The 24,750-nt window shown below is 32.1% G+C and overlaps 5 protein-coding genes and 2 long non-coding RNA genes across 9 annotated transcripts in view; 4 read left to right on the top strand and 3 right to left on the bottom strand.

Moving 5' to 3' along the window:
• The window catches only part of LOC100749709 (monocarboxylate transporter 12), a 5,720-nt gene extending 2,071 nt beyond the window's left edge, over window positions 1-3,649 (top strand). Inside the window, exons 3-9 of one of the 2 annotated variants that reach the window (XM_012380897.3) lie at window positions 1-554; window positions 957-1,100; window positions 1,349-1,632; window positions 1,744-2,258; window positions 2,545-2,765; window positions 2,936-3,250; window positions 3,522-3,649. In XM_012380897.3, coding sequence (XP_012236320.1) covers window positions 1-554; window positions 957-1,100; window positions 1,349-1,632; window positions 1,744-2,258; window positions 2,545-2,765; window positions 2,936-3,111 — 1,894 coding nt within the window. In that variant the 3' untranslated portion in view covers window positions 3,112-3,250; window positions 3,522-3,649. Of the gene's footprint in view, window positions 555-956; window positions 1,101-1,348; window positions 2,259-2,544; window positions 2,766-2,935; window positions 3,251-3,521 lie in introns of both variants that reach the window. The other variant, XM_012380896.3, reaches the window with a different exon arrangement.
• Window positions 3,416-5,108, bottom strand: LOC100749829 (UPF0547 protein C16orf87). The gene is made up of 3 exons (XM_003486428.4): window positions 4,801-5,108; window positions 4,229-4,417; window positions 3,416-4,148 (listed from the first exon to the last, which is right to left on the bottom strand). Exons 1-3 carry the CDS (start codon window positions 4,849-4,851, stop codon window positions 3,918-3,920), a joined length of 471 nt encoding a protein of 156 aa, XP_003486476.1. The 5' UTR covers window positions 4,852-5,108; the 3' UTR covers window positions 3,416-3,917.
• Window positions 5,109-10,121: 5,013 nt separating this feature from the next.
• LOC100749588 (iron-sulfur cluster assembly scaffold protein IscU) lies at window positions 10,122-11,751 on the top strand. Its single transcript, XM_003486426.4, has 4 exons — window positions 10,122-10,327; window positions 10,871-11,095; window positions 11,164-11,242; window positions 11,479-11,751. The coding sequence occupies exons 1-4, from the start codon at window positions 10,238-10,240 to the stop codon at window positions 11,583-11,585; spliced, it is 501 nt and encodes a 166-aa protein (XP_003486474.1). The 5' UTR covers window positions 10,122-10,237; the 3' UTR covers window positions 11,586-11,751.
• Window positions 11,752-14,249: 2,498 nt separating this feature from the next.
• On the bottom strand, window positions 14,250-14,845 carry LOC112212149. The gene is made up of 3 exons (XR_004460967.1): window positions 14,760-14,845; window positions 14,481-14,688; window positions 14,250-14,391 (listed from the first exon to the last, which is right to left on the bottom strand). It is a non-coding gene; the product is annotated as an uncharacterized LOC112212149 (long non-coding RNA).
• A 2,011-nt stretch (window positions 14,846-16,856) lies between these two features.
• Window positions 16,857-24,747, top strand: LOC100749470 (monocarboxylate transporter 12). The gene is made up of 5 exons (XM_003486425.4): window positions 16,857-17,148; window positions 17,684-17,896; window positions 17,981-18,107; window positions 18,204-18,383; window positions 22,227-24,747. The coding sequence occupies exons 1-5, from the start codon at window positions 17,004-17,006 to the stop codon at window positions 23,434-23,436; spliced, it is 1,875 nt and encodes a 624-aa protein (XP_003486473.1). The 5' UTR covers window positions 16,857-17,003; the 3' UTR covers window positions 23,437-24,747.
• On the bottom strand, window positions 18,207-20,705 carry LOC117151211. The gene is made up of 2 exons (XR_004460968.1): window positions 20,559-20,705; window positions 18,207-18,404 (listed from the first exon to the last, which is right to left on the bottom strand). It is a non-coding gene; the product is annotated as an uncharacterized LOC117151211 (long non-coding RNA).
• On the top strand, window positions 18,390-21,163 carry LOC105680261. 2 transcript variants are annotated; one of them, XR_002945940.2, is made up of 5 exons: window positions 18,390-19,248; window positions 19,409-20,255; window positions 20,368-20,524; window positions 20,648-20,815; window positions 20,979-21,118. XR_002945940.2 is itself a non-coding variant. In XM_024364945.2 (3 exons), exons 1-3 carry the CDS (start codon window positions 20,486-20,488, stop codon window positions 21,145-21,147), a joined length of 363 nt encoding a protein of 120 aa, XP_024220713.1. In that variant the 5' UTR covers window positions 20,273-20,485; the 3' UTR covers window positions 21,148-21,163. The 2 variants fall into 2 exon arrangements, 1 of the variants encoding a protein (XP_024220713.1); XM_024364945.2 differs by lacking the exons at window positions 18,390-19,248; window positions 19,409-20,255 and having other exon boundaries at window positions 20,273-20,524; window positions 20,661-20,815; window positions 20,979-21,163.
• Window positions 24,748-24,750: the final 3 nt, after the last annotated feature.

Here is a 24,750-nt window from a genome sequence, read left to right as displayed (position 1 = left end):
GACAGCGTCGCAGGAGATGGTCGGCACCACTGTCATCGACGAAAATATGAATCAACAAAATCAACTGGGCTCCCTTTTGTCGATACATTCGGCGCCCGTCTTTGATTTGAGCACAGGTGTACCCTCGCCAAAAAGGCCAGCCTCGTTGGCCGTCCAGGCAACAGCAACTTCAACACCGATCGTGCCACCGCATCTTCAGAGTCCAGAGACGATCGAGGACGAGGATAACGATAATCTCCTGACCATATCGAGTCTCACGGCCAGGCCATTGATTGCCAAGTCTCATGAACTTCGATCGAGCATAACTTCTAGTACCAAGAAGAAAAAACCTAAGTGCGAAACGAAAAAATCGAGAAATATCAAGTATGTTCCATTAGATGGTGGTTATGGCTGGGTGATCGTTTGCGGAGCATTTTTCGTTCAGTTCTGGGTGACTGGACTGATGAAATCTTATGGGGTGCTGTACGTTGAGGTGATGGAAACGTTCAAGGATTCCACAGCTTCGGTCGCTTCTTGGATACCCGCTATCTTGTCTTGTCTTTGTCTCGCGCTTGGTAAGTATTTGCCAAGATGTTTTAGTGAAAAGTAGGCTTTTTAGAAATCTAATCAATATTTTAATAAAATAATAATACTAAAAATGTGACACAACTCTAAACAAATTATTCAGGGAAAACGAGAAACTATTTGAAAACTTATAAAAAATTATTTACTAAACACATAATGTTAAAGTAAAGAATAAACACTAGAATGATAGATAGATAGATGATCAAATATTATTTTTGTAATTTTCCATTCTTAACTTTCTTGAGATCGTTTTTTAACGATTTTGATGCTCATCTAACACAGGATTGAATTATTTTGAGTTGTGACACTTTTGAAATACATGTGCGACTATGACAATGTGAAGAGATTGTGCTATTATCCTAAATATTAATATGTGAATAATCCAAATACAGCTCCAGTGACGAGCATGCTGTGCCAGAAGTATAGTTGTCGGGCTGTCGTTTTCATCGGTGGATTGTTCTGTGCTTTAGGATTAACGATAAGTTACTTTGCAACAAAGTTGATACATCTCTTTTTTACATTTGGAGTTCTGACAGGTTCGTGGGTAATCGATTTTATCAAATTTCTTCGCCGTGCGTTCGTCTCAATATATGTATGTGTATGTATATAATCAGGTTTCGTCATTGGGTTACGTAAGAAAATGCGGATAGCATGCTTGAAAGAAAGAAAGCAAGAATATGATACGAACGAACAACTGGACAATACAATTAATACAATTATAAACATCTAAATATTTGTACAATGACAATATTTATTATCATATCAATTAATATAACAATTTTAGGCATTGGCAGCGGTCTGTCGACAACACCAGGTATCATTCTCGTCTCACAATACTTCGACAAGCATCGAGCACTAGCAAATGGAATATGCGTATCTGGTACAGCAGCTGGCAGTTTCGTGTTTCCGCTTTTGATCAAGGTTCTCGTGGATAATTTTGGTTTCCACGGTACCATCCTTTTACTTGGTGGTTGTATGCTTCACGTGTGTGTCAGCGCAACCCTATACCGGCCACTGGAGAACAATTACGCGCCAGAAGACACAGAGATGCCGGAAAAAGCGGAAAAGGTCGAGAGCACAGCAAAGGAATTAGAGACAGCAAAACAACAGAAGTTAGATTTAATATTCGCCAATGATTCGACTACGAAACATAATCTGTTGAACGAATTATTTCATCAGAACGGTGTAGTGGCGGTCGAGCTGACAGACAGTGACGAGGAGAAAGACGTTGTGGGCGAGTGTCTACAGATGAAACCGATCTCGAAGATACGTAGCTCGAGTATATTACACAGTGTCGAAGATCTATCGACCGATTCTACGTGCGTTTACAAGGCAAGGTCGTCGTTAAAGTCGCTGAAGTCGTCAGTCACGGCGGTATATCCAGTTCCTCAGAACGAGTCACAACTGCCAAAGGAAAAGAAGACAGTGATGCAAAGGATAGCGCAATACATCGATCTGTCTCTATTGAAAAATCCTCAATTCATGATGATGTGTTTGTCCGTTAGTCTTATGTCAACCGGAAGTCCGTATATGCTGTACTATCTTCCGGCATACGTACACGCTGCTGGTTATACGAAATCGGAAGCTGGATACCTGGTCGCTATTTCCGCTGCGCTTGATTTATGCGGAAGATTAGGACTTGGATGGCTTTCGGATTTGAAACTTTTTGATCGGCGGAAAGGATACATTGGAAGGTACGTTCGAGAAATTTTTATACTGCGTCCACAAAATGCATTTGCATAGATCCTTATTTTCCAATAAAATATATTTTTTTATCAGATTCTACGTTTCATTTTCATAATATTGAATTTTTATAGTCATACGGGAGTATTACTAAATGATGTGAAATTTAATACGCTTGAACCTAATTTAATGTGTACATGCTATAGGAAATATAGGTGTGCAAATCATTTTTGTATATAATCCTTATTTTTGTATTATTGAACTTTACTATTTAATAAAAATTTTCTTCTTAAACAGTGTCGTAGGTGCTGGTGTAGCTGTACTGGCAATTCCAATGGCCCATTCTTTCTACGTGTTAGCATGTTCTGTAGGCATGTATGGACTATGCTTAGGCTGTTGGTTCCTCTTGGTTCCCGTCCTTCTCGCAGACCAATACGGAACTGATAAAATATCCTCTACTTATGGTCTTGTCAGGATGTTCCAGAGCGTTGGAGCTATTTCTATTCCGCCTTTAGCAGGTATGAAATTATTTGAATTTTAATACAGTACAGCGTTTAAAATAAATATTAATTGTAATTAATGAACTTAAAAGTACTCGATTCTTTGTAGTAGTCGCAGAGATATCGTCTTGCTTAAATAAACAAATAACCAGTGTTATTTATGTTAATGTTTTCATGTTATATTGCAGGTTACCTGCGCGATGTAACAGGGAGTTACTCCGTATGTTTTCTATGCATGGGTACGTGCATGGTCATGGGAGGTCTACCTTTACTCCTGGTTTTTAACGAAGTATCGGAATCATCGAAGATGACTGTTAATAATGAGAACAGTAACTGTCAAGGAGAGGTGGTTGCAAAAGAATAAAAATATTTTGCGAATGTGATTGAATGTGTATTAGAAATCTAATAAATCACAACATTTGTCGCTACAATTATTCTACTATGATGTATTGCTTCGTTCAGTGTATTCGAAACGTTTACATAAAATACCTCGTTCGCGGCAGGTAAGGGTAATTTTTATAAGTTTTTCTATAAATGCACATGTCTCATTTTGTTTTATTGGTAAACGACACTCTCATTTACACATTTACGTTTAAAAATAAAAAGAAATAACATAGGACAAAAACGTTCTTATACATATTAGATTTATATACAATGTAAAGAACTACTTTTAAAAAACAGAATCTGGTTTCCAGTTGTAATTTGTCTTATATATTACACATAAACACTATGTACATTATTCATATTTACATGTTACATTATGATTATTTGTAGAAAATGAAGAATTGCGGCAGGTCCTACGATGAAAGAAACAATCTCTTAGTAGGAAATACATATTTTTCATACAAACAGATGTAATTAAACACAATGATCTTTAATAAAAATTGTATTCTTTTCACTTATGTAGTCTTAATTTGTCTACTTTCGAAGATAATGTACAAATTAATGCTCAAAAAACTTTATAAATCTCAAAATTACCATAAATTAATTCATGCTAATTAATGCTATTAATTCAAGCATAACATTATGTAATACTATCTTAATTTTCCTTGATGCAATGAATAGATAGCATTTCAAATATAGTCCAGCATCTATATAAAATGATTACCTTCTACTAAAAATGGACACTAGTATTTCTTATAATACAAAATATGATACAATAGAAAAAAATTATGTCGGTTTCCAGGCTACAACTCTCATTTTATTATTTAATTCTTGTAGTATCAAAGAGCATGTGAGCTGTTTCTCTGGTGATAGACCATTGATTCCTTCCATTTCATCATCATCATCTCCTATTCCATTACTGCTTCCACTTTTCCCTTTACCTTTTACCTTTCGTTTCTTCTTCTTGTTTAACTGTCTACAGTCTATGTCACTAGCAGCATCTGTTGCTTTTCTGATCTATAATGATTGAATTTTTTTACACAAATTATTCATTTCAAAATATATATTTATATATAGAATATTAAAGAATATCTTACTTTTGCACTCTTTTTTGATTGTTTATCGTATTCTAAAGCATCATAATAATTTGGTTTCTCACGCTTGATTCGATTGGTTCGTCTTGTTTTCATTACTCCATTATCAGGACTAGGAGGACTTTTTATTGAATTTCGTCTTGCATTAAAGAATGAATGACCACATGGACAAGCTTTGCAAGCTACAGGTACCTTAATAAACAAATACATATAATTAATATAAAGTGATATAAATAAGTTATCAATTGTATACATATATAATTGAATAAATATATAAAATTTGTTTGCACTCAAAATTAAAATTCAATATTTTTTCTTATACACGTATAAAAAAATTAACTATTCAAAGCTTACATTAAAATATACAATGAAATAATTAATTATATAGTAGATAGTAGAAAAATTTATGACAAAATAATCTTATTTCCGTTTTACTGAAGTTTTCCCAGTTCATTTAAAAAGTCTTAGTATAATAAATAAATAAAGGTACAAAAAATATTCAAAATAAAATTAATATATATATGTATATAACTGTTTGGTATAAATATAAAATAATTATTATAATATAAAATTACCTGCTGTTCACATTTTGGGCAGCCTTTACTGATTGTTTTAGTCTTGGCCATATTACGGAAAAATATTTAATAAGGATAAGGTTATTTACAATTAAAAAATATGACTAGATAACTATATCGTTAAACCATGTCGTTGAATATTGACATCATAGCACGAAAATAGCTTTTATATCGATGAGAATGCATTTTAAGAGCGTTCACTATAACGTTAAGTATTTTTTTTTTACATTTAACATAACGCTAATAAGTAATGACAGCCGTAATGTATAAAAGGAACACAATGTAAAATGATTCGTACTTCAATTGATAGATGGCAGTGAAAGTCAATTACGAGAATGGACCAATCGCAGAATTCATGCTATTTCACATTGTGAAAATGTATTTCCAGTTTTCAGCTTAGTAAGTATTTAAGCTTTGTGATAACACGATACTTGTGCATAGTCTTTCTACTCTTTCTCTTCATTACAATTTTGTTATTGTTTTCTCAGATGCAGATGTTATTATACTTAATCATATTTTAATGAATGAATGTACGAAATATGAACATACTTAAATAAGTACACATCGAAAATTTCTATATGTAATATGTATGTTTTACATACGTAAATATACGATATGTAAATTATTTACGTATCTCTAATATTATCAATGTTCATAAAATTTATTTTTAATATTTATTTAAGGTGGCTTACATTATTAATAATATAGGTAGTTAATTGTTAGTATCAGATCTAAGTTTATTGTCATTTTAGCATTATGTATTTACATAAACTAATTGATATCTATTCTATATTAATAAAATAAACCTAAAAATCCTATCTTTTTAAATTGTATTCGATTATGGCATTCTTAATTGCTCCTTTTATTACTCGTTTAATATAAATGCGTTTTATCATTCTTGAAATAGTTCTTAAATCTTTCGAGTTCTAATCAAACACTCGTTGCCTTAAGACGTTGAACTTTAATGGTTAAGATTTATTAATAACTTTTTCATATCTCATGTGTTACGTATTTTTAAGATGATCGTGGTATTTTAATTTCATTGTAAAGCACTTCAATTTTTAAAGATCTGTTTTTACCAGGTATCTGAATTGGTTAGGTTGGGGTATGTACATTTTGTACAATAACAAAGATATACATATTACTAATTAATATTTCTAGATTTTATCTTTTTTTACTTCTAAATATTATTTTTTAAAATGAACGGTATACATTTTAATCAAATTAATTGCTTATTTTTCAATAATTTTAGTACATAAGTATTTTAAATAATTTTAGTAAAAATATCCTTTTTCTCTTAGTTTTATTACTTTATTATTTCCAGCCTGTTACTTTTTACTTTTTACCTTTGCAAACTTTCTACCAGTATTAAACAAAGAGTTATCGTTTTTACTTAGTGCAGTATTTTCTTATATAATTCTTTAGCCTTCCCGCGTTGATAAATAATCGGATAAAAGACAGATGTTCCCTAAAATAATTCTCTTATCTCATATATTAATACTACCCTGACTTTTTAAGCACTTTTTTACTTCATCGAGTGATATCAAAGTATGTACCCAAGTAAGGTGAATGTTCCATCTTACGCGTATTTATTCCACGCACAATTTTCTTCAAATTATTTCTTTTTAACCACTTATTAGATACATATATATATGATTTTATAGCATAATAATTTCATAATTAAGTTTGTTAATTTTTTACATATTATTCATCCAATTATCTTGATTTTATGTCAGTGTTAATAAAGCATCTTATTCTAATTCTTTACTGAGTCTGCACGTTAACTACAAGAACAATAGTGTAACTTGTCGACGAACTGTGTAATTATCTTTCTCTGTTATCTATTCTCAGCTTTATCATATTACATACGTGAGATGATTTTTAAAACAATGTTTTACTCATTACTAAATGCAGTAGCTCACAAAAGTAATCGAACACTTATTTAATAGAAGATTTCTATAAGTGTTTAGGACGATTTAAGTAAACAACTGTACGTGTTACGTATTTTCTGCAACCAAATGTTTGTATATTACATAGTATATTCCGCATTTCTCAGTCTTTCCCATTCTATCGTATTAATTAATCCTTCATGACCTACAACATCCTCATCTTTTTTTTACCAGTCGTAGGACAAGAAACAACAATGCACGAAGCAATTGGAAAATTACTTCAGTATTTACCTTCGATTTTTAAATTCTGCCCGAAATTTGACGCGATTCCTCGTGATGATGTACGACGAAAGTGACAAACTCTCTTCGGATTTCTTTGCCGATATTGGCTCTTTATTGAAGTAATATTATTCATTCGTTTTATGAAAGTTATTGAAGTTACTGACAATCTATCTTGGGCATTAAAGTCGACACTTGTATTATCGGATACGTCCGTATTCTCTCCACTATCTGATATGGAACAGCGCACGAGTTTATTGGATTCCGAATGTTGAAATTCTGCATCTTCGATTTCTTCATACTCATTAGTCATAATATTAGTCTGTTTATCCATTTCTTTATTATTATTTATAACATTGCAAAAGCAATCTCCTGATGCTTCTTTTTTATATCCTCTCCCTTTTCTATCTACAAATAACTAATAACTATTTATAAATAACTGATCACCGTGAGCAAGGTCTTTCGCTGCTTTTTTCATTTCGACTATTTTTCACCTGTTACGATATTGCCAAACGTCTGAGTACTTTCGCTCCTCTTCGATTCTTTGTCAATCCTAGTTCTTTCGGTTTCTACTTTTAACATTTTATCGTGGCAACCATTTTTCTTCGAGAATTCACAATCATTCTTTTTAGCCATATTATGTCCCCATTTAGCAGTCATCGATGGTGACGCCCAGTCAAGGTCATACTTAGAAACGTGCTTTTTGTTTCCAATGCACGTGTAACTATGCTTCTTAGAACCTGGAATAAAATTCCTTCGACTTTTTGTAACTGAATGTTTCGTAACGCAATCCCTGATCTTATTTTGCTCGTTCGAGGCTTTTTTACAGATACACGAGCGCGTGTTTCGACCAGACGTGTTTGCAGAGATTTGCTCAATTTTCAGATCAGGGCTATTACAGTAATAACACGTCAGTTTTAGTTCTTGCTTAGGGAAGATCGCGTCCTTTGTTTCTGTGCAATGGTCTAGTCTGTTTTGTTCCCCAAATTGTTTCCTCACCTTCTGCATACAAGTGTACATCTTCTGCTTTGTCCATTCATAATTTTTCTCTCGCTTCATATATACTCGTTGTTTATGTTTCGTGTACCTTTTTGGGTCTGGTGTACAAAAATCTAACTTTTTTTTCGGAGAAATTAATTTCTCTGGTTTCCGTTTGCAATAAATATTTTCGCATTCTTGACACAATACGCTATTCGACAAGCTCACATCTTTCAATGGACTCGTACAATTACGTAAACAATGTATACTTGAAAGGATATAACTATGTAGTATACAATTGCAACAGGCAATATTATTAGGATACATTTGGGTATTTACCTCTGTGTGTTTTCTGGAAAAAGATTCTTGTACTTCGCCAATTTTATCTTTTAGTATTATACTAGTTTGTGCAATTCCATCGGCTGCATTTTTAGAAGTAGTTTGGCCTTCCTTTTTAGTAGTTATTCCATTTCCTAAATCATTCTTTGATGCAAATTGCTTTTTATCGTTCAATTGATCCTTTTTGTGATGTGTATATTTAGAATGAGTATGCTTGTTAAGATTTTTATTAGAAATAATTTCTTGAGACTTAGGACGAGTTTTTTCTACAACAATCTCAGTACGTTGGTCACGTTTCACTTTTTCTGTAGGTTTCCTGCGATTCGATAATTCCGAGTTTTTCTTAAAGGATAACTGACTAGTGTATCTGTTTTCTTTTTTCCGGACTCCCTGCAAATTGTCATTGAATTTTCTCTCAATTAGCGAATAATTTGATTCTTGGTGTCCTTCTTGAGGAGGATCTTTTTTATCATCAATATGAACTTTATTAAATTGACACGGGACACCGCGTTCTATTTCTGCCTCGTCGTCTCCATCGTACACGCACGCAAATCGTGTAGAACAAATATTTTTGGTGCGAGAAAATCGCAATCGAGGATATTTACTGGACTGGCTTCGATGAAGAGTTCTAGTTTTCCATGGATCAGGAATTCCTTGTATAAAAGGTAAACGTGTATCGTTCCATAGCCTATCAGTGATGAAATATCTGGTACAGAAAGGTATTAAATTTTTCTGTAATACGTACGCCTCCGTACAAAATTCCTTACAAAATCCCTTAGCAATTAAATACTCTTTCCAAGTATCAGGAATACCTCGACGCACATTGGAATAATTTTCTTGTCGTTGATAAGACGAAAACGTGATAAATGGTTGTGTGCTCATTAATCTTGGAGAAGAAAATGGTCCTCGTACTACTTCATGGACATCGATATACTTTTTTTTTTTTAATCGTTTTGGTGATGTCCATTTTTGGGTCCATCCAGTGTAGATGTTAATACTGCAATCTGGATGCATCAAAACGATTCAATTCTTCCATAGGATCATTTGAAAACAATAGTGAATGCGTTACGATACGATAGTTTTATGCTATAAAGGCAATTATGTTATCATTTTTTGTAAATATTCTATCCTTTCAACTTATTTAAAATATATTCGACATACTTAAAGTATTAATATTATTTAGATTTTGTAATTTCTTATTTGATATGTCATTCTTGAAATTGTAAGTTAGATAGATATTGAAATATATATGTAGATATCGGATTTAATATTAACTTCACATGTAAATAAATCGCAGCAATTCTTATAATACTTAAAATTGGCAAATTAATTGGCGATTAAAAATATTATCATATACAAAAACATAGGAGAAAGGCATGATAGATCATATTTTTTGTTTTTTGTATGACAACGACTTTAAAATCCAATATCTTATAAACCAATCACATGCTTGTTGAATTTCTTTAAAAAATATTTACATTAAAAATATTGATTTCTTAAAAGTATTGATTATCATATTCTAAATATTAGAGATATACCATTAATTGTTTTCGGAAAAGCTCGTAGATTTGTCTTTTGATGCTAAAAGGTTTATATATATCTTTGAGCTGAATCGATTGATCCTCTTCTTAAGTATGTTATATTAAAGTATATCTCCTTAACCATGAAATAACATCAAAAGCAGAAAATCAACAACATTTTCTGTGATCTTCATAGATATAATCAATTATGACGCAAATTATTATTTTTAAAGTATAAGACTAATTAAATGAATATGATTTGTTGGTAGAACGAAATAGTAATAGGGAATCCTTTCTTGTTCTTATATATTTCCAGGCTGAAGCAGAGTTACCAACACTTCAGGCATACTCATGCGCGGCTTGAAATCGATTGTTTCAATAAAGAGTTGCGTAAAGTGTTAGCACAACAATGAGTTTCTTCTGTTAAACACGATGTCTCTACTACGATCGTTGCCTTCGGGGCTCAATAAAGCCTCGAAATTAACATTTCGAAGCGTTCCATCTGTATCTTATCATCCAAATGTGGGTATTTATTGGTTTAACTTGCGGTATTGATCTTGGACAGTTTTGACAGACGTATTGCATTACATTTTGCAATCAATATTGTATCTATTATTAAGACATATACACAGAAAGTTTGACCTTCATGTATAACATTGATGCAGTTATATCTTAAAAATACATTTTTACAAACCTAACAATTTACATATTATATCGATTTTATAGCATTCTACAGCATTTAGGTTATCTTCATACTTTATTGGTAAAATGACAATCATCTCTTCCAAAATTAATTAATATATTCGTTTGTTAATATAATAAGTATAATTAATAATTTACCAATTATTTTACAACATAAGAAACAAATAAAACATTAATTACGATAAAGCTTTATATCATATTAGCATCATATATATATAATACATGTATATAGTAAACTATATACAACTAGTAAAGTATATACATGTATTATATAACATATTTATATTAATTTTTATTTATTGTATACATATTATAATCATATTATAATCATATTTTATATTTTATATTTTGATTATGTTGCAGGTGATAGATCATTATGAAAATCCAAGAAACGTAGGTTCTTTGGATAAAAATGACCCCAAGGTTGGTACAGGTGTTGTGGGAGCACCAGCCTGCGGAGATGTAATGAAACTTCAGATTAAGGTTGACGAACAAGGAAAGATCATTGATGCTAAGTTTAAAACTTTTGGCTGTGGTTCTGCTATTGCTTCCAGTTCCTTAGCTACAGAATGGGTCAAAGGAAAAACTGTAAGCATTATTGTGTTTCCAAAAACTATTCGTTTAAAACAAAGGTAATTAATTGATTTCTATCATAGGTCGATGAAGCACTGGCCCTCAAAAATACTGACATTGCTAAAGAATTATGTTTACCACCCGTCAAGCTCCATTGTTCAAGTAAGTGGTATTTATTAATAAATTTAATATTTAAATATTAGAGTACGAGTAGAAAAATTGTGAAGACTGTCGTAAAGAAATAAATATCCAATAGTTTTGTAAAGTAAGACAAACTTAAAGTATCCATTTAGATGGAAGATTTAACAACTAGTTATCTCTACTCTGGAAGTATTCAGTATAATTAATATTGAGAAAAATAATTACATTATTTAACATTATTCTTTTATATATTGTAGTGCTTGCAGAAGATGCAATTAAGGCTGCTTTGTCAGATTACAGTATAAAACAAAAGCAAAAATTGAAAATCAATGAGAATAGTGATAAGACAAGTGAAGCACTATAATGTGGACTCTATCCAGATGTAGTATTCAGTATGTTCAGCTTTGCTCTGTTCTACTAATTATGACATTTACATAAATTAAAATGTTATAAATTAAAATCATATGTAGAAGCACTTATAGATGTATGCTATCTTTTCTTCTTTCAGAAAAGAAAATAAATATATTTAATTAAAAATTTTTTATTAGAACATTTATTTATATATCAATACTATCATGAATTTATCATTACCTCTGATTTCGTTAAATAATTTCATGAAATACCAATTACATCAAGTTTCGTATTATTACTTTGAAATGATCTTCCATTATTCTTACTCTTCAATTGTAGAAGTTAAGAAATGATACATCCAATGGGAAACTTTCTTACAATGCCGTTGCTGTTTATTAGAACAATATGCGAACAAATAAAGCAGCATGTCGTTGTGATAAACATTTTTGTTGACACGAATGCACGTCGTTAATGAAGTATTTCAGTGGCAATTTAAGCTGTTGACAGAAACATGCCTATTTGTACTTGTTTTTACAAGAACCCATTACGCCATCAGCGATGTAATAACGTAATCAAGCGAACAGGAGAAGGAGAGAGAAGAAGGGACAGATACATTTTATCGATAAATATTATTTTTTCAATGATCACAGTATAGCCCATTGTAACAGCTTCAATCTTAGATTCAACTTCTGCTGTGTATATTTGATAGAATAAAAATACGCACTTGATGATAAAAAAAGTCCTGATACAAAAGCTATATTTCACGGCATATCACTCAAGTAGAATCATATCTTTCTAGTGCATAAACTCATTTATTAAAATTTCCAGTATCTCGTGATTCATACACCTTGTTGTATGTATCCTCTAATATTCTTATACACTATACTATAGAAATATGTATGTATTTCCGCTCGTAAATATTGTACGTGATCAGTGCAGAATGAGAAGTATTGTTGCACGAAGGCATTTCAATTTCCTCATAGTCGCGATACACAATCAAATATTTACTCACATTCTTATATCTTTGTTCACATAGTGGAATTATATAGACTCACGGGCGAGTAATTTCCAAGAATAAGAGTTCGATTCGAAACGATTAAAATGAATTTGAGAAATTAAGTCTCGGATCGGTGACTTGTATGCATCCCTCTTATAATAACTGCCATCACAACACCAATTGATGCTTAATAAGAACGAATATAGACTGAGTCATGTGTAGTTACTGCTGCCAATTGTGCGTTTCAAGTTAATTCACGAAGGAGAACAATTAGCTCGTTAATTCGTAATTTACATTGTCTATGGCTTTTCATAGCTGCATACGATCCTAACATCTTGAGATCGAGATATTATCTTCCTATTTTATTCGATAATAGTTAGATGCGTGCCTAATATGTGTTTCCCCGCTATTTTTCGAACCGATAAATCAATCTCATTGAGAAAGATCGATAACAAAGATCGCTTATGAATACTTATTTAGACGTACTACAAAATGCGTAATTATATAATATAATTATATAATGAGAAGCATCGTGTATGTATTTTCGAATATTGGAAATTGTTCGAACGGGCTTATCAGAATTTTGTAGATTTAGTACAAATCTGTTATGCGTATGATGGATATATGTACCAACATATATTGTCAGATATACGCTCTATATAATGTGTGATAAAAATGAAGTGCCTGGCTTTATGTACTTGAAAAAAGTAGAGCATTCAGTTTGATTAAAAAAAAAGAGTACACGTAAGTGAGATAATTTATTCAAAATAATTATTCTTATAAAATAATAATTAATTTAATTATATATATATATCTTATATATAAACTATATACATGTATCATTTTTAAAAAACAGGAATAGATTAATTAATAGCAAACAGATAACATATTATCAGTATACTAGCATGTTTCACATAAATCATGAATGTATAAATTTAAGATTAACATAAAATTTTTCGGTATTTTTCTGCTTGTAATATCTTCGTTTGCCATAGCATAATAGATGCTCAACGAGGAAATTAAGTTGGTCTCGCTATCACAAATATTTCGTTCTAATTCTTTGAATAGTCATCATCAAATGTACGCACAATGGTTTCTCTGACAAACACACGATGCCAGCAGTTTGTGATATGACTGAAACGATAGAATCTTGTTTTTCTACGTAACTAAGTAATGTCACTATGTGAAAACTGTTTACGTAGACTTGCTGAAAGTATTATTTATTCCATGCATTTTTAAATGTTATAGATAAACTATAATTTAGATTATTTAAGTTTACCTGCAATTATATATGTAATATTCGCAGATTTATTAGTAAACAATTTTATTTTTAAAATTCAAATATTATCGCTAAGATGATAAAAAAATACATTTATCGATACTAGAACTACCAAAGTGGTTAAAATAACAAATTCCTAATTTTTCATAGAAATTTTGCGGTCTTACTACAGTGAATTTTGCAAGATTTTCTGTAATTATTTGTAAAATATATGAACGAACAGTTACTTTTATTCTGTATTTCTTTCATTTTAATTTTTTTGGTAAAAATTATTTATATAATATATATTATTCTTTATATACATGCTTACTATAATATATAGTGTAGTATATATAGTGAAGTATAATATATACTTCATAAAATAGTCGGTAATTCCAGTGTTAATGCCACATTACAAATTGCAAGGTATCCATTGTGTGAGGCGGAAAATCCCATGGAGTAGTTCATTGCAAACACACAGAAGGGATCATCGGGTAAAGGTTTTTGAAGAGGTGGGTAAACTCAACGATGAGCCGCTTCAAAATTTACCTTCTCTGTGATAAGCTGAAAGCCGAGGTCGTAAACAGTCTTTCATTCGGTATTCAGTATCGGGCACGAGGCTTATCGATGCTCGTGAAGCTTGTTTTTCCTACCTCGATTTCTCTATTCTCAAAGTGGGACGCGGCCGCGGGCGAGGAACATTAAATTCATGCTGCGTTCGCATCACAGAGGACAAAAATCCTACATTTGGTTCCTGTGACTCATAGAGTGAGTTCCTTCGCTATTGTGTATACCATGCTAAATTTTCCATTCCTTTATTCCTTAGTATACACGTCCTCTTTCTTACTGTACAGACCTGACCTGCAGAAGGTATAACAGAGCAAGATAACTCCATAAGAGAAAGGAGACGACAGAAAGAAAAGATGTAATACCTAACTGCCTTGCTAACTGATCATTGGTTGGGACTGAATCTGGCCAGTTAATATGATCTATATGTATATGATGAATTAAAAATGATTATGGTGTAAATTAAGGTTTGGAAAATTTAAATTCAGTCGCGTCTTTTAAGTTTTTAATATGTCATATTTTATCATAATATTTATTAAAATAAATATTTATTAAAATAAAAGCTTCTACAATTATAAGATGTCATGTATTGGTTTTACGGGAACAGTTGTGTGTATGTTGCACATATTTTGAGCCAACATTTCGTAGATGCTGCCAAAACCTGGGTCAATACAAAATACAACATATATACCATTATATAATTTTTGGCAGTAGTTTCATTAACAAACGTTCTGTTAATAAAAAGTTAATTCTCTGCCATAATAATGACATTTTTTATGATCAGATTTTAAGATGATAAAGACACAACACTGTTTTACGAGAACTAACAGTGATTTATAATCACATCACTATGATTCTCGGTCCTCAATATCAGGGATGAGTACAGAAATAGTACAATATCCATTATCAAATATGTACAAATATCCATTATCTAATTTAAGATACCAAGTTTTTAAATATATAATATATTTTGTTATATATATACATATATACATATATATATATATATGTATATATGTATATATATATATATGTGTGTATATAAACAGTTGAATATTAGTAAGCAAAGCAAGCCTAAGGTAAGCGAACTGAAGGAAATACCAAAAGTGTTCATACTAACTGACCACTTCGAACCCCACTTTTTCTTGGAATCGACTTTGTGGAGGTGAATATTATTTCTGGTGCTATGTACAATGACTTCAAAAGTATTTGCACATCGCTATATGTACTGTAGCATTTACATACTATTGTAATTAACCAGGTACGGTTACTAAATATTTACATTTATACTACATTTATATACTAATGAACTATGTTCAAGTATATTAAATTTTATCATTTAGTAATACTTTTATATAACTACAAAGATTTGATACTATAAAAATGAAATGTAGAACACTGATAAAACTACTTTGTTGGAAAATAAGGATATGTGCAAATACTTTTTGTAGCCACTGTATATAAGATAAAGAAATGTTATCCGTATCTTATTCATATTCATTCGAAAGAGGAAATAGATATATACTGGGTATTTCATAAAAATATATTTCCCTCGGTAGTTGGCCAGATAAGATCCCCATTCGTGGCCATTTAACCAAGAACTAGCGTAATCTTCCATTCTTTATGGAAATATGTATTTCTAAGAAATAGTGGGGATAGCGATGACCAGTTAGCAAAGCAGAATTCCGGCCAGTTATCAAGGCTACTCCTATACATGTTTGTTTTAAAGAGAGTGAGAGAGAAATACCCGTAGGCAAGACTGAAACAGGAGAATGTGGATATGGTGGGAGACAAGATGAAGTAGTGGTAAACGGCCCTGCGTGATACACAGCTGATCAGTCGTTCCGCGACGGACAAGTTGTTTTGATATCTCTATACGTGACTCGATAGTGCAAATCGAAGCGTTTTCTGCATGGAATGACAGTGAATCGTGCGTAAGAATATTCCGTATACATGCCATTGTTTATGTGCTCTATGCAATTTGAAGGAGTAACGAAAGCAGAAGGCACGGGCGGTGGTGTAACCCCAGTGAAATTATACAGAATATCATATTGCGGGTTACTGTTGGTGGCGTCGTCGAGTCAATTGGATCGCAGATACTTCCCGTTTCAACAATTTCGAAGGAAATCGTTTATGCGAACATCGGGGTCTATGACCGGTTCACGAGGCTCGCCTTATCAGAGAAACAGAAAAAGCTACGGTCTAACCGTGACCTCCAGCATTAGATTGAAATTGATGAAGTCCGAAGCGATCGAAGAGGAGGACACGACTGCTGATCCTGCAGTTTGTGAACATTGATGCTGGTCACTCATAGGCCACGATATTATCTATTCGGTGTAATTCGGTGCATTATCGTTTCTCTTTATATTCCTCTCTCGCTTATTTCTTTCTATTTTTTCTGTTAATTCCCGTGACATATTTAAGGCTTAATCAAGTTGAGTTATTAGCGCGTTTGAGTGCCGACGGGCAACGTTAGATTTTCTTTATTCGCAACGAAACAACGGATTCTCGTTTCGCTTTTCCTTTGTATAATTACATTCAGATATACATATATATTGTACATGTGTATACGCGCGCGCGCGCTAGTGTGAACGGAAAAGAAAAGGTTGATGACAATGCAACGAGTCCAAGATCAAGACAATGGTATCAACATCAAATTCGGTGCAAGCAAAAATAAGAAAGGAAACTATAGACTTGTATCGCAGCACTCTGAGAACGAGAAAAAAAGCAACTTCAATGGGACCAATAAACAAGGTAGGTCATTTACATTGAGAATCTACATTTTTATTTCTTTTTTCTTTTTTTTCTGAAGGGATCAATGTTCGCCCACTAATTATATGTAAATATATTAATTTACGAGTAAAAAGATAGGAAACGCAATAAAGATTCATTGTGATCTTTTTAAAAATCGTTTTTTCCTTCTTTTTAGCAATGACTAAAAATATGATGTGCACTGAAAATTTTAAATTTTCTTAACGAGTTCTAATAATAAATACAAATATACAATTACTGACGTTTTACGCTCCTTTTTCATATTTTGTTTAGTGTTACTATCTCTCCAGATAGTCATGGAAAATTTTCTAACACGAAATTATTTCAAATATGTTATAGTTAAAAACATAGTATTTTAATTCTATATAAAAGATAAGAACTTTTTAAATTTTTAAAAGAAATTTGATTTCATATATATAAAATATGCTAAAACAATAAGTATGAATCGAGTAAACTAACAGAATCTAGGCGTATATACTTATAAATAATAATAATATTCATAATTCTTTTTATTTAGTTAAAAATGTAACAACTGAAGAGGACCTAGTCCCACCAGATGGAGGATGGGGATGGCTTGTACTTTTAGCATCCGTTATGGTCAATCTACTTATTCCAGGAACAGTGAAATCCTTTGGTGTTTTATTTGTTGAATTTCTTGAAGTTTTTGATGCATCACCTTCTGCAGCTGCTTGGATACCAGCTTTATGCTATTTTTTGTATAGTTCACTTGGTAAGCTTAATTAAAATTAAGTGAAACTATTACCTAGTGGCAAACATTTGGAATTGAGAATAAGAAAATTAATTTTTGTTGTAGGACCCCTTTCCAGTGTACTATCAGTTAAATACTCCTATAGAACAGTGACTTTACTGGGAGGAACATTTGCTGCTGCAGGAATGATGCTAAGTTATTTTGCCAACTCTGTGGCCTTCTTGTGTGTCAGGTAATTATTAATATATTATTATTGTTATTAAATTAAAAGCATACTATTACATTTTTTATGTAAATATGTAATCTTATTGTTTGTTCAATCTTTTAGTTATGGTGTTCTGGTAGGAACTGGAGCAGGGTTATCTTTTCCCCCAACTGTGTATATAGTAACTTCATACTTTGTACGGTTACGTGGACTTGCAAATGGGCTCTGCATATCTGGTAGTGCATTAGGTTCAATATTTCTTCCACCCATCCTAGGAATTCTTCTACGAGAGTATGGTTACAGGTACGTTTTTTCGTTATGTATCTAAAACAACAACAGGTATGGCTTTATTATCTCTATGAAAGATTGTTTTATGATTGCTAAAAAACCACAAACCAAGGGTTCACTATAAATGATTAAAATTAAAAATTGAATTTTTCTTTTATTTCTATGAAACGTTTATTTAACAGCATTTTATCTGCAGAACAGTAATTAATATAATTTATTAATGATGTTTTAAAATTAATTAATTAAACGATGTAATTAATTAAAATATGCTTTAACACGTTCGTTTTATTTTTGACAAAATTGAATGTATCTGTGATTTGTGAGCTTGATTTGTCCAACTTTTATATAATTTGTGATACAATTAGTGTCACGAAAAAAAAAGAAAGAAAAAAGAAAAAGATACAAGACGTTTGTGTATAATCACGTGCATCTTGTTCTCATGAAGATCCGTAAATAAAGTGTTATTGTCTTAGAAAGTTTATATATATTTTGTGAAGATTATTTTCGGTGAGTATTTATACATCATTATTACAACTAATTAAATGTGACGATGATCAATCATGCATGTGTGTAGTTCCTTTTTACAAGATACTTGGATCAACTACGCGCGTGCATTTATGTACACAATTTTATTGTATATCTCTGCGAAATTTACAACATTCTATAGCTGTTTTATAGCCTCCTTATCAAATGTGTTGTCATTAAAGATAACGAACATTAACCATTCGATATACACACGGTAACGTTGGCTGTCAAAAAGATGATAGGCTCGCGACTAGTTGACGTTATTCTAATTTCAAAAACACGCAGAAATATTCTATGTACTAAACCCGAATTCTGCATGTGGAAAATGCCACATAATTCATCTGATATGGTTTAGGTAAGAATCATATATATTTCGTATATACATATATATACGTTTTTGTTCTATGCCACGTATTTTAATGATTTAAATTCCTATCACGCTTTTTTATCTTTCACCATTTCTACCAAACCAAATTGCCAGGCGTAATATATTTTAACGCTTGATTTTAAATTAGACTCAACTGCACCGAGACTACAATAAAAAAGGACGAAATAAGATCTGGGCCAGTATCGTGCAACCTATTGTGATGACTTTCTTCCACGATGATAAAGACGAGTTCCTTCATTGGGCGGTTATTTAAAGATCTGGATGCAATCCTTGTGTGTCGTGAAATTGCCATTCGCTTTAGATACTTAACTGCCGATGCAAACGAAACAGTCTGTATCGTAATCAAGTATTAGAATTAAAGTACCATCAGTTTAGCATAAAGTGTAATTCTTTGTCTTCGGAATACATGTGCACATAAAGAAGATAATATGCCTCTTTCTTTGTCTTCTTTAATTATGAATGATACGCTTCGTTTAAGAAAAAAATAACAAAACAGAAGGAAAAAGGTAGAGCACATGCCATTATCGAATAGTCGAAAGTAAAAAATTATAATTACACGTGCGTGCGTTTCGTTGTGTGTGCATATGTAATAATCATGTCCATGCGAGAACTGTGGAAACGTACGGTTTGACGTTGAAAGTACTTGCACATTTTAAGTGTGCACATTATAAATGGCGAACGCGTGATGCTCACGTGTTTCGAGTTAATATGTGTCGTAATAGCAAAAATAGAATTAAGATAAGTTCAATTTTTATGCATTTCGCATTGTTTAACCGCGGCTGTGTAATAGGAGTAATCAAAAAATTAATTTTGTTCCTTGTACTTTTGTATCTTCTTTTTTTCTGGTTACGTATTATATTTGTTTTAGAACCAAATACGTATACTGAAGTTCTTATTCTCTTCGTTTGGTTTTATGAATATACAATAATGTACATATGTATGTCGATAATATGTTGTCGATCGAACGTGAACATGTGAGTAGACTGTTTTTTTTCTCGATTTACGTGTATTAATCCTGCTACGATCTTCGAATATTTATATCTCGATCTCTCGTTTCTAGAAACAAAAAGATTTTTGATATTTTAGGAAAAATTTGGTGGAATTGAAATGAGGATAACGTTAATAAAGATTTTAATAACGATTATCTCACAATTTTCTTAAATTTGAAAAATTTTTAAGAATAAAGGAAACGATTGGGTTGAAAATGACCGAAAGACGTAGCAGAGTTAAATACAAAGTCGAAGTACGTATAAATTAATTAATAAATTGCGCCATACCAAATGTAAGTCAGTTTCAATATTCATTTCGAGATTGTTTCTTTTTTTTTAAATTCCAATATTTCTCTTTTTTTTTCACTTTCTCATAGTTTTACTTTGCAGCGACACGAAACAGCACGCGGTGTGTCTAATACTCACGTTTTACGTCGGAAGAACTTTAATCGTGTTGATTTAACACGCGTGTATCGAAACGAATATTTTAATCTGTGCCGAATGCTAATGTGGAATATATCGTTATACGTAACGAGTCTCAAAACGTAAACACAATTTTTATATTCTGTATTCGTACTATGATATATGCTATATACAATATATGTATATATATATATACGATATGTATATATATTACTACACCGATAGATGTAAGCTAGAACGTTTCCATTCGTCTAAACGTCCCTTTTATTTTTTCTTTTGTTGCAGAAGAATGTGTCCATGGGAGAAGACAGGAACAAATTGCGATTTCGAAGAAGATGAACTTCTCTCGTACCGCAGAATGTATTGTACGCGATCTGAAACGCACGCTAAAAATATAATTTCCATCTCAATCTATTTTAAAAACGAGAAAGGAGTAACACTCTTTCTTCCTTAGTATTTCTTCTTCTCTCGAAAACATTAAGTATTAGTTATAGAAGACTGTCGATATTCAAAGAAATATTGCTAAGCTCTCTGTTCGTTTATTTTTGTTTCATACTCATTGAATTCATTTTAATTCTATATTTATTTTATTGAAATATTTAAATATTAAATATTATTTTGTTCATTTATTCTTCGTTCATAAATAAAACAGTTTCAGATTGACGTACAAATTATCTATCATAGTCTGTTCTAACTGGAAACGGTGCAGACTATGAAACATCTGTATAATACTTAATGAATTTTTTATTAAGGTTATTTAAAAAAAGAGCTGTGATTAGTATAAGTCTTATGTATTTTGGAATATATAAGGCTTTGTCTGTAACACTTGATGGTAATTCACGAGATATATACGTATAAACCAGTATTGAAAAGATTATGTTAATGTAAAAGTTAGGAATATGTTATACTATATCTGTTGGTTACCAAAGATTATGATAAGTGAATCATTTAAGAGTATTAACAAACTGTACCTGATATTAATCTTTTGTATTCTCTTTTTACAATTTATATAGTATAAAAAAATATTTTATACATATAAAGTAATTATATATATAATAAAATAAAATAATTAGCAAGTACACAAGAAATACAATAATAAAGCGTTTTTACGCTTCTATTTATGATCTCTTAAATTATTTTCATTTCATTGCGTCATGAATCACTATATAGAGAAATATTTTTTTATTCTTTCTAAAAAAATTGATCATTAAATATTTTCAAATGTTTCCTATTCCATTCCATGCTTGCACAATCATTGTATTTCAGTGATTGATTAACAGCATAACTTAATTGAAATGTTCATATTTATATCACGGAAAAAATTTTAAACAGTTAATTAGCTAAAACTAAGTACCGATATTAAAGGATAAGCGTATTTGTTAAAAATCAGTATTTATGTAATTGGTTTAACGAAGTGACGATTTTTTTCCTCTCAACAGCCGTGGAATATCCCGATGACGATATTGTAAGCTATAGCTAACCTTATCGTTGGGCCGAACAAAAAGCGCTAAAGCTCATTTTACTTTTTTACAGAGGTGCAGTATTAATAATGGGTGCTGTTACTTTGAATGTATGGGCGAGTGCTCTTTTGTACGAACCGGTGGAAAGGCACATGGTACCAGCATCGTCGTCGAGCAAATCGAACGACGTCGACTTGGAGGCCGCCTCGGTCACAGTAGCTAGTCCCGAAGATGAGAAGCAATCGAATCATGTTGTTTCTTCTTCGAACGAAAACGAAAAAGCCGCGCCAATGGTACCAAAGAGTGCGTCCAGTGTCGCTTTAGAGTATTACAAGAATACGCCAGTTCAAGGTCGAACGAGAAAAATTAGCATGCCCACGGGACGGGAGATAACAGGCCAGATGCACAGCACTCCGGCGTTGCACGCTGTTCCGGAACGGGGCGGAGATTCTGCCAGGCTATCGAAACGTCAGAAATCGCCTTTACAGTCACCGAGCATGTCATCTTTTAATTATATCAGCACGCCGTATCATGGAAGCACGCTTTCCGCTATACATCCGGAAAGGGCGTCTACGTTGACCTTGAACGCGATATCGAGCACCTTCACGAGGAGGGGTACCGAAGAAACGAACAAGAACGAAGTAAAAGAGAAGAGGAACAAATTCTTTGACTTAAGTTTATTAAAGGATCCTATCTATCTGGTAATCTTGATTTCCAATTCAACGAACGCTGTTAGTTATACGAATTTCGTCATCTTGTTACCAGCGTACGCTATATCGTTGGGTTTCGACAAAAATATGTCTTCCCTTCTTCTTTCGACCGTCTCTATATTAGACCTGATAGGACGTATCGGAGGCTCAGCGCTATCCGATGTCTCGATCATGCCAAAGCATTGGTATTTCGTTGGCGGTTTGTTCATTTCTGGAATTTCGTTGGCTCTTCTCCCTATAGCCACAAGCTACACCATCCTGTCGGTTTATTGCGGTGTTTTCGGATTAGCTTCCGGTATTTACGTTGGTATCACCGCGGTTATAATGGCCGATATGTTAGGGACCGAGAAGTTAACTTCCTCGTATGGTATCTCGTTGTTCGTAAATGGAATCATACAGTTGGTTGGCCCTCCAATTTGCGGCATTGTATTTGAACAAATCGGCAGTTACGGGCCGATCTTCAGCATCTTAGGAATTATTCTAGTGGTAGGCGCGTCGTTGTGGGGTTTTGTTCCATTTATTAGGAAACGACAAAAAGTCGCAGAGAAAGCGAGTCCAATTGAAAAACTATAGTTTATGCACTAACTGGCATATTTCATGATGGACAACAAGAGCTTAATTATATGGTCATTGTAGAATTTCATCTAACATGTATCGATTACATACAATATATACATATAAACACACACACACAGTCACACACGCGCGCACACACACACGATAACGAGAGACATGTTTACGAAATACTGTGATGTTAGAATGAATGTTATGTATGTAAGTACATATATACTACTGGCACTGTGATGATGTTATATATATACATCCACGCGTACATTTTCAAGTGGATTGATAAGGAAACAATTTTCAAAAGATATATTTTTAAAAAAGACAAAGGTTCTCCTTTCTCGTAAATTGGAAGTGTCTTGCCTTACATTTGAAAAGAAAACTTATTTCGCGAAAGTAAGTTCTTATTAGTACTAAAGTAAAATATATGAATATATTTAAGTACTTAGTTTAGAAAACGTTCTAATTGCTGGTGCTAACGTAATAAGTAAAACAAAAAAAATGAAAGATGCAATAATATAATTTAACCCTTTCGCTTCGGCAGTCCAGTCCATAAATACGCACAGTGTGCGTGGTTGCTGTATATACGTTTGTCTAAGTCTTAAATAACAATAGTTCTTGTAAGAACCGTATATGAAATATCGTTTCACTGTCAATGGATTTAATAAATTTTTAAGATGAAACAGTATACGATCGTTTGGATGTTCGAAATATATTGCGTGAAACGTTTTGATGTTGTTGCAACAATGAGTAACTTTAAGAAGTGATTAATCCAATATGTCAATAAAATCAACAGAAAATGTTCTGCCGATAACGAAAAAATATATTATTGACTACAGATAGCAGTTGTATATGCATCATTTGGATGTCGGATATATGGGGTGCCGGACTCAGGAATCGTCGCCTATATGCGGTACTCGTACTCACAGATCATCTCGCGGATGCCGCTTATAAGCGGCACTTGAAGCGAAAGGGTTAATGCATATAAAATAATCTTAGTGTATGTATAATTGTATAAAGCAAAGGTTGAGTACTTGTACACTTCTCTTAAGGAAAGAATATACAGTAATTCCTATTGTTATATACACGTAAATATTGAATATAGGATCAGTCAATTTCGTTCTTGATTCAATTTGTTTACAACTCACCGAAAAATATGCCTTAAAATTAGGATATAAGCACTTTGTAATTAACGAATTACGTTTATATTATACAATATGTAAAATATAAAACGATACAAAATGCGCATATTTCACTTGAAGTTATCTTACACGGAAAATACATAAATTGTTCATGCTACTAGGGTCAATAAACAAATTACTA

The sequence above is a fragment of the Bombus impatiens genome, unplaced genomic scaffold (assembly GCF_000188095.3).
Source record: "Bombus impatiens unplaced genomic scaffold, BIMP_2.2 scf_0114, whole genome shotgun sequence".
NCBI lineage: Eukaryota > Metazoa > Arthropoda > Insecta > Hymenoptera > Apidae > Bombus > Bombus impatiens.
Note: the sequence above shows the minus strand (reverse complement) of the source record. Positions and strands in the feature narration are given on the sequence as shown.

Bases quoted from the DNA above. Each gene is read 5' to 3' on its own strand.
- LOC100749588 (XM_003486426.4), top strand. From the start codon at position 10,238: ATGTCTCTACTACGATCGTTGCCTTCGGGGCTCAATAAAGCCTCGAAA. The intron at 10,328-10,870 runs GTGGGTATTTAT...ATTATGTTGCAG, and splicing joins CTGTATCTTATCATCCAAAT to GTGATAGATCATTATGAAAA. The intron at 11,243-11,478 runs GTAAGTGGTATT...TATATATTGTAG, and splicing joins CGTCAAGCTCCATTGTTCAA to TGCTTGCAGAAGATGCAATT.
- LOC105680261 (XM_024364945.2), top strand. From the start codon at position 20,486: ATGACCGAAAGACGTAGCAGAGTTAAATACAAAGTCGAA. The intron at 20,525-20,660 runs GTACGTATAAAT...TTTACTTTGCAG, and splicing joins GAGTTAAATACAAAGTCGAA to CGACACGAAACAGCACGCGG. The intron at 20,816-20,978 runs GTAAACACAATT...CTTTTGTTGCAG, and splicing joins TACGTAACGAGTCTCAAAAC to AAGAATGTGTCCATGGGAGA.
- LOC100749470 (XM_003486425.4), top strand. From the start codon at position 17,004: ATGACAATGCAACGAGTCCAAGATCAAGACAATGGTATCAACATCAAA. The intron at 17,149-17,683 runs GTAGGTCATTTA...CTTTTTATTTAG, and splicing joins CAATGGGACCAATAAACAAG to TTAAAAATGTAACAACTGAA. The intron at 18,384-22,226 runs GTACGTTTTTTC...ACTTTTTTACAG, and splicing joins CTACGAGAGTATGGTTACAG to AGGTGCAGTATTAATAATGG.
- LOC100749829 (XM_003486428.4), bottom strand. From the start codon at position 4,851: ATGGCCAAGACTAAAACAATCAGTAAAGGCTGCCCAAAATGTGAACAG. The intron at 4,418-4,800 runs GTAATTTTATAT...TTGTTTATTAAG, and splicing joins GCCCAAAATGTGAACAGCAG to GTACCTGTAGCTTGCAAAGC. The intron at 4,149-4,228 runs GTAAGATATTCT...CAATCATTATAG, and splicing joins AATCAAAAAAGAGTGCAAAA to ATCAGAAAAGCAACAGATGC.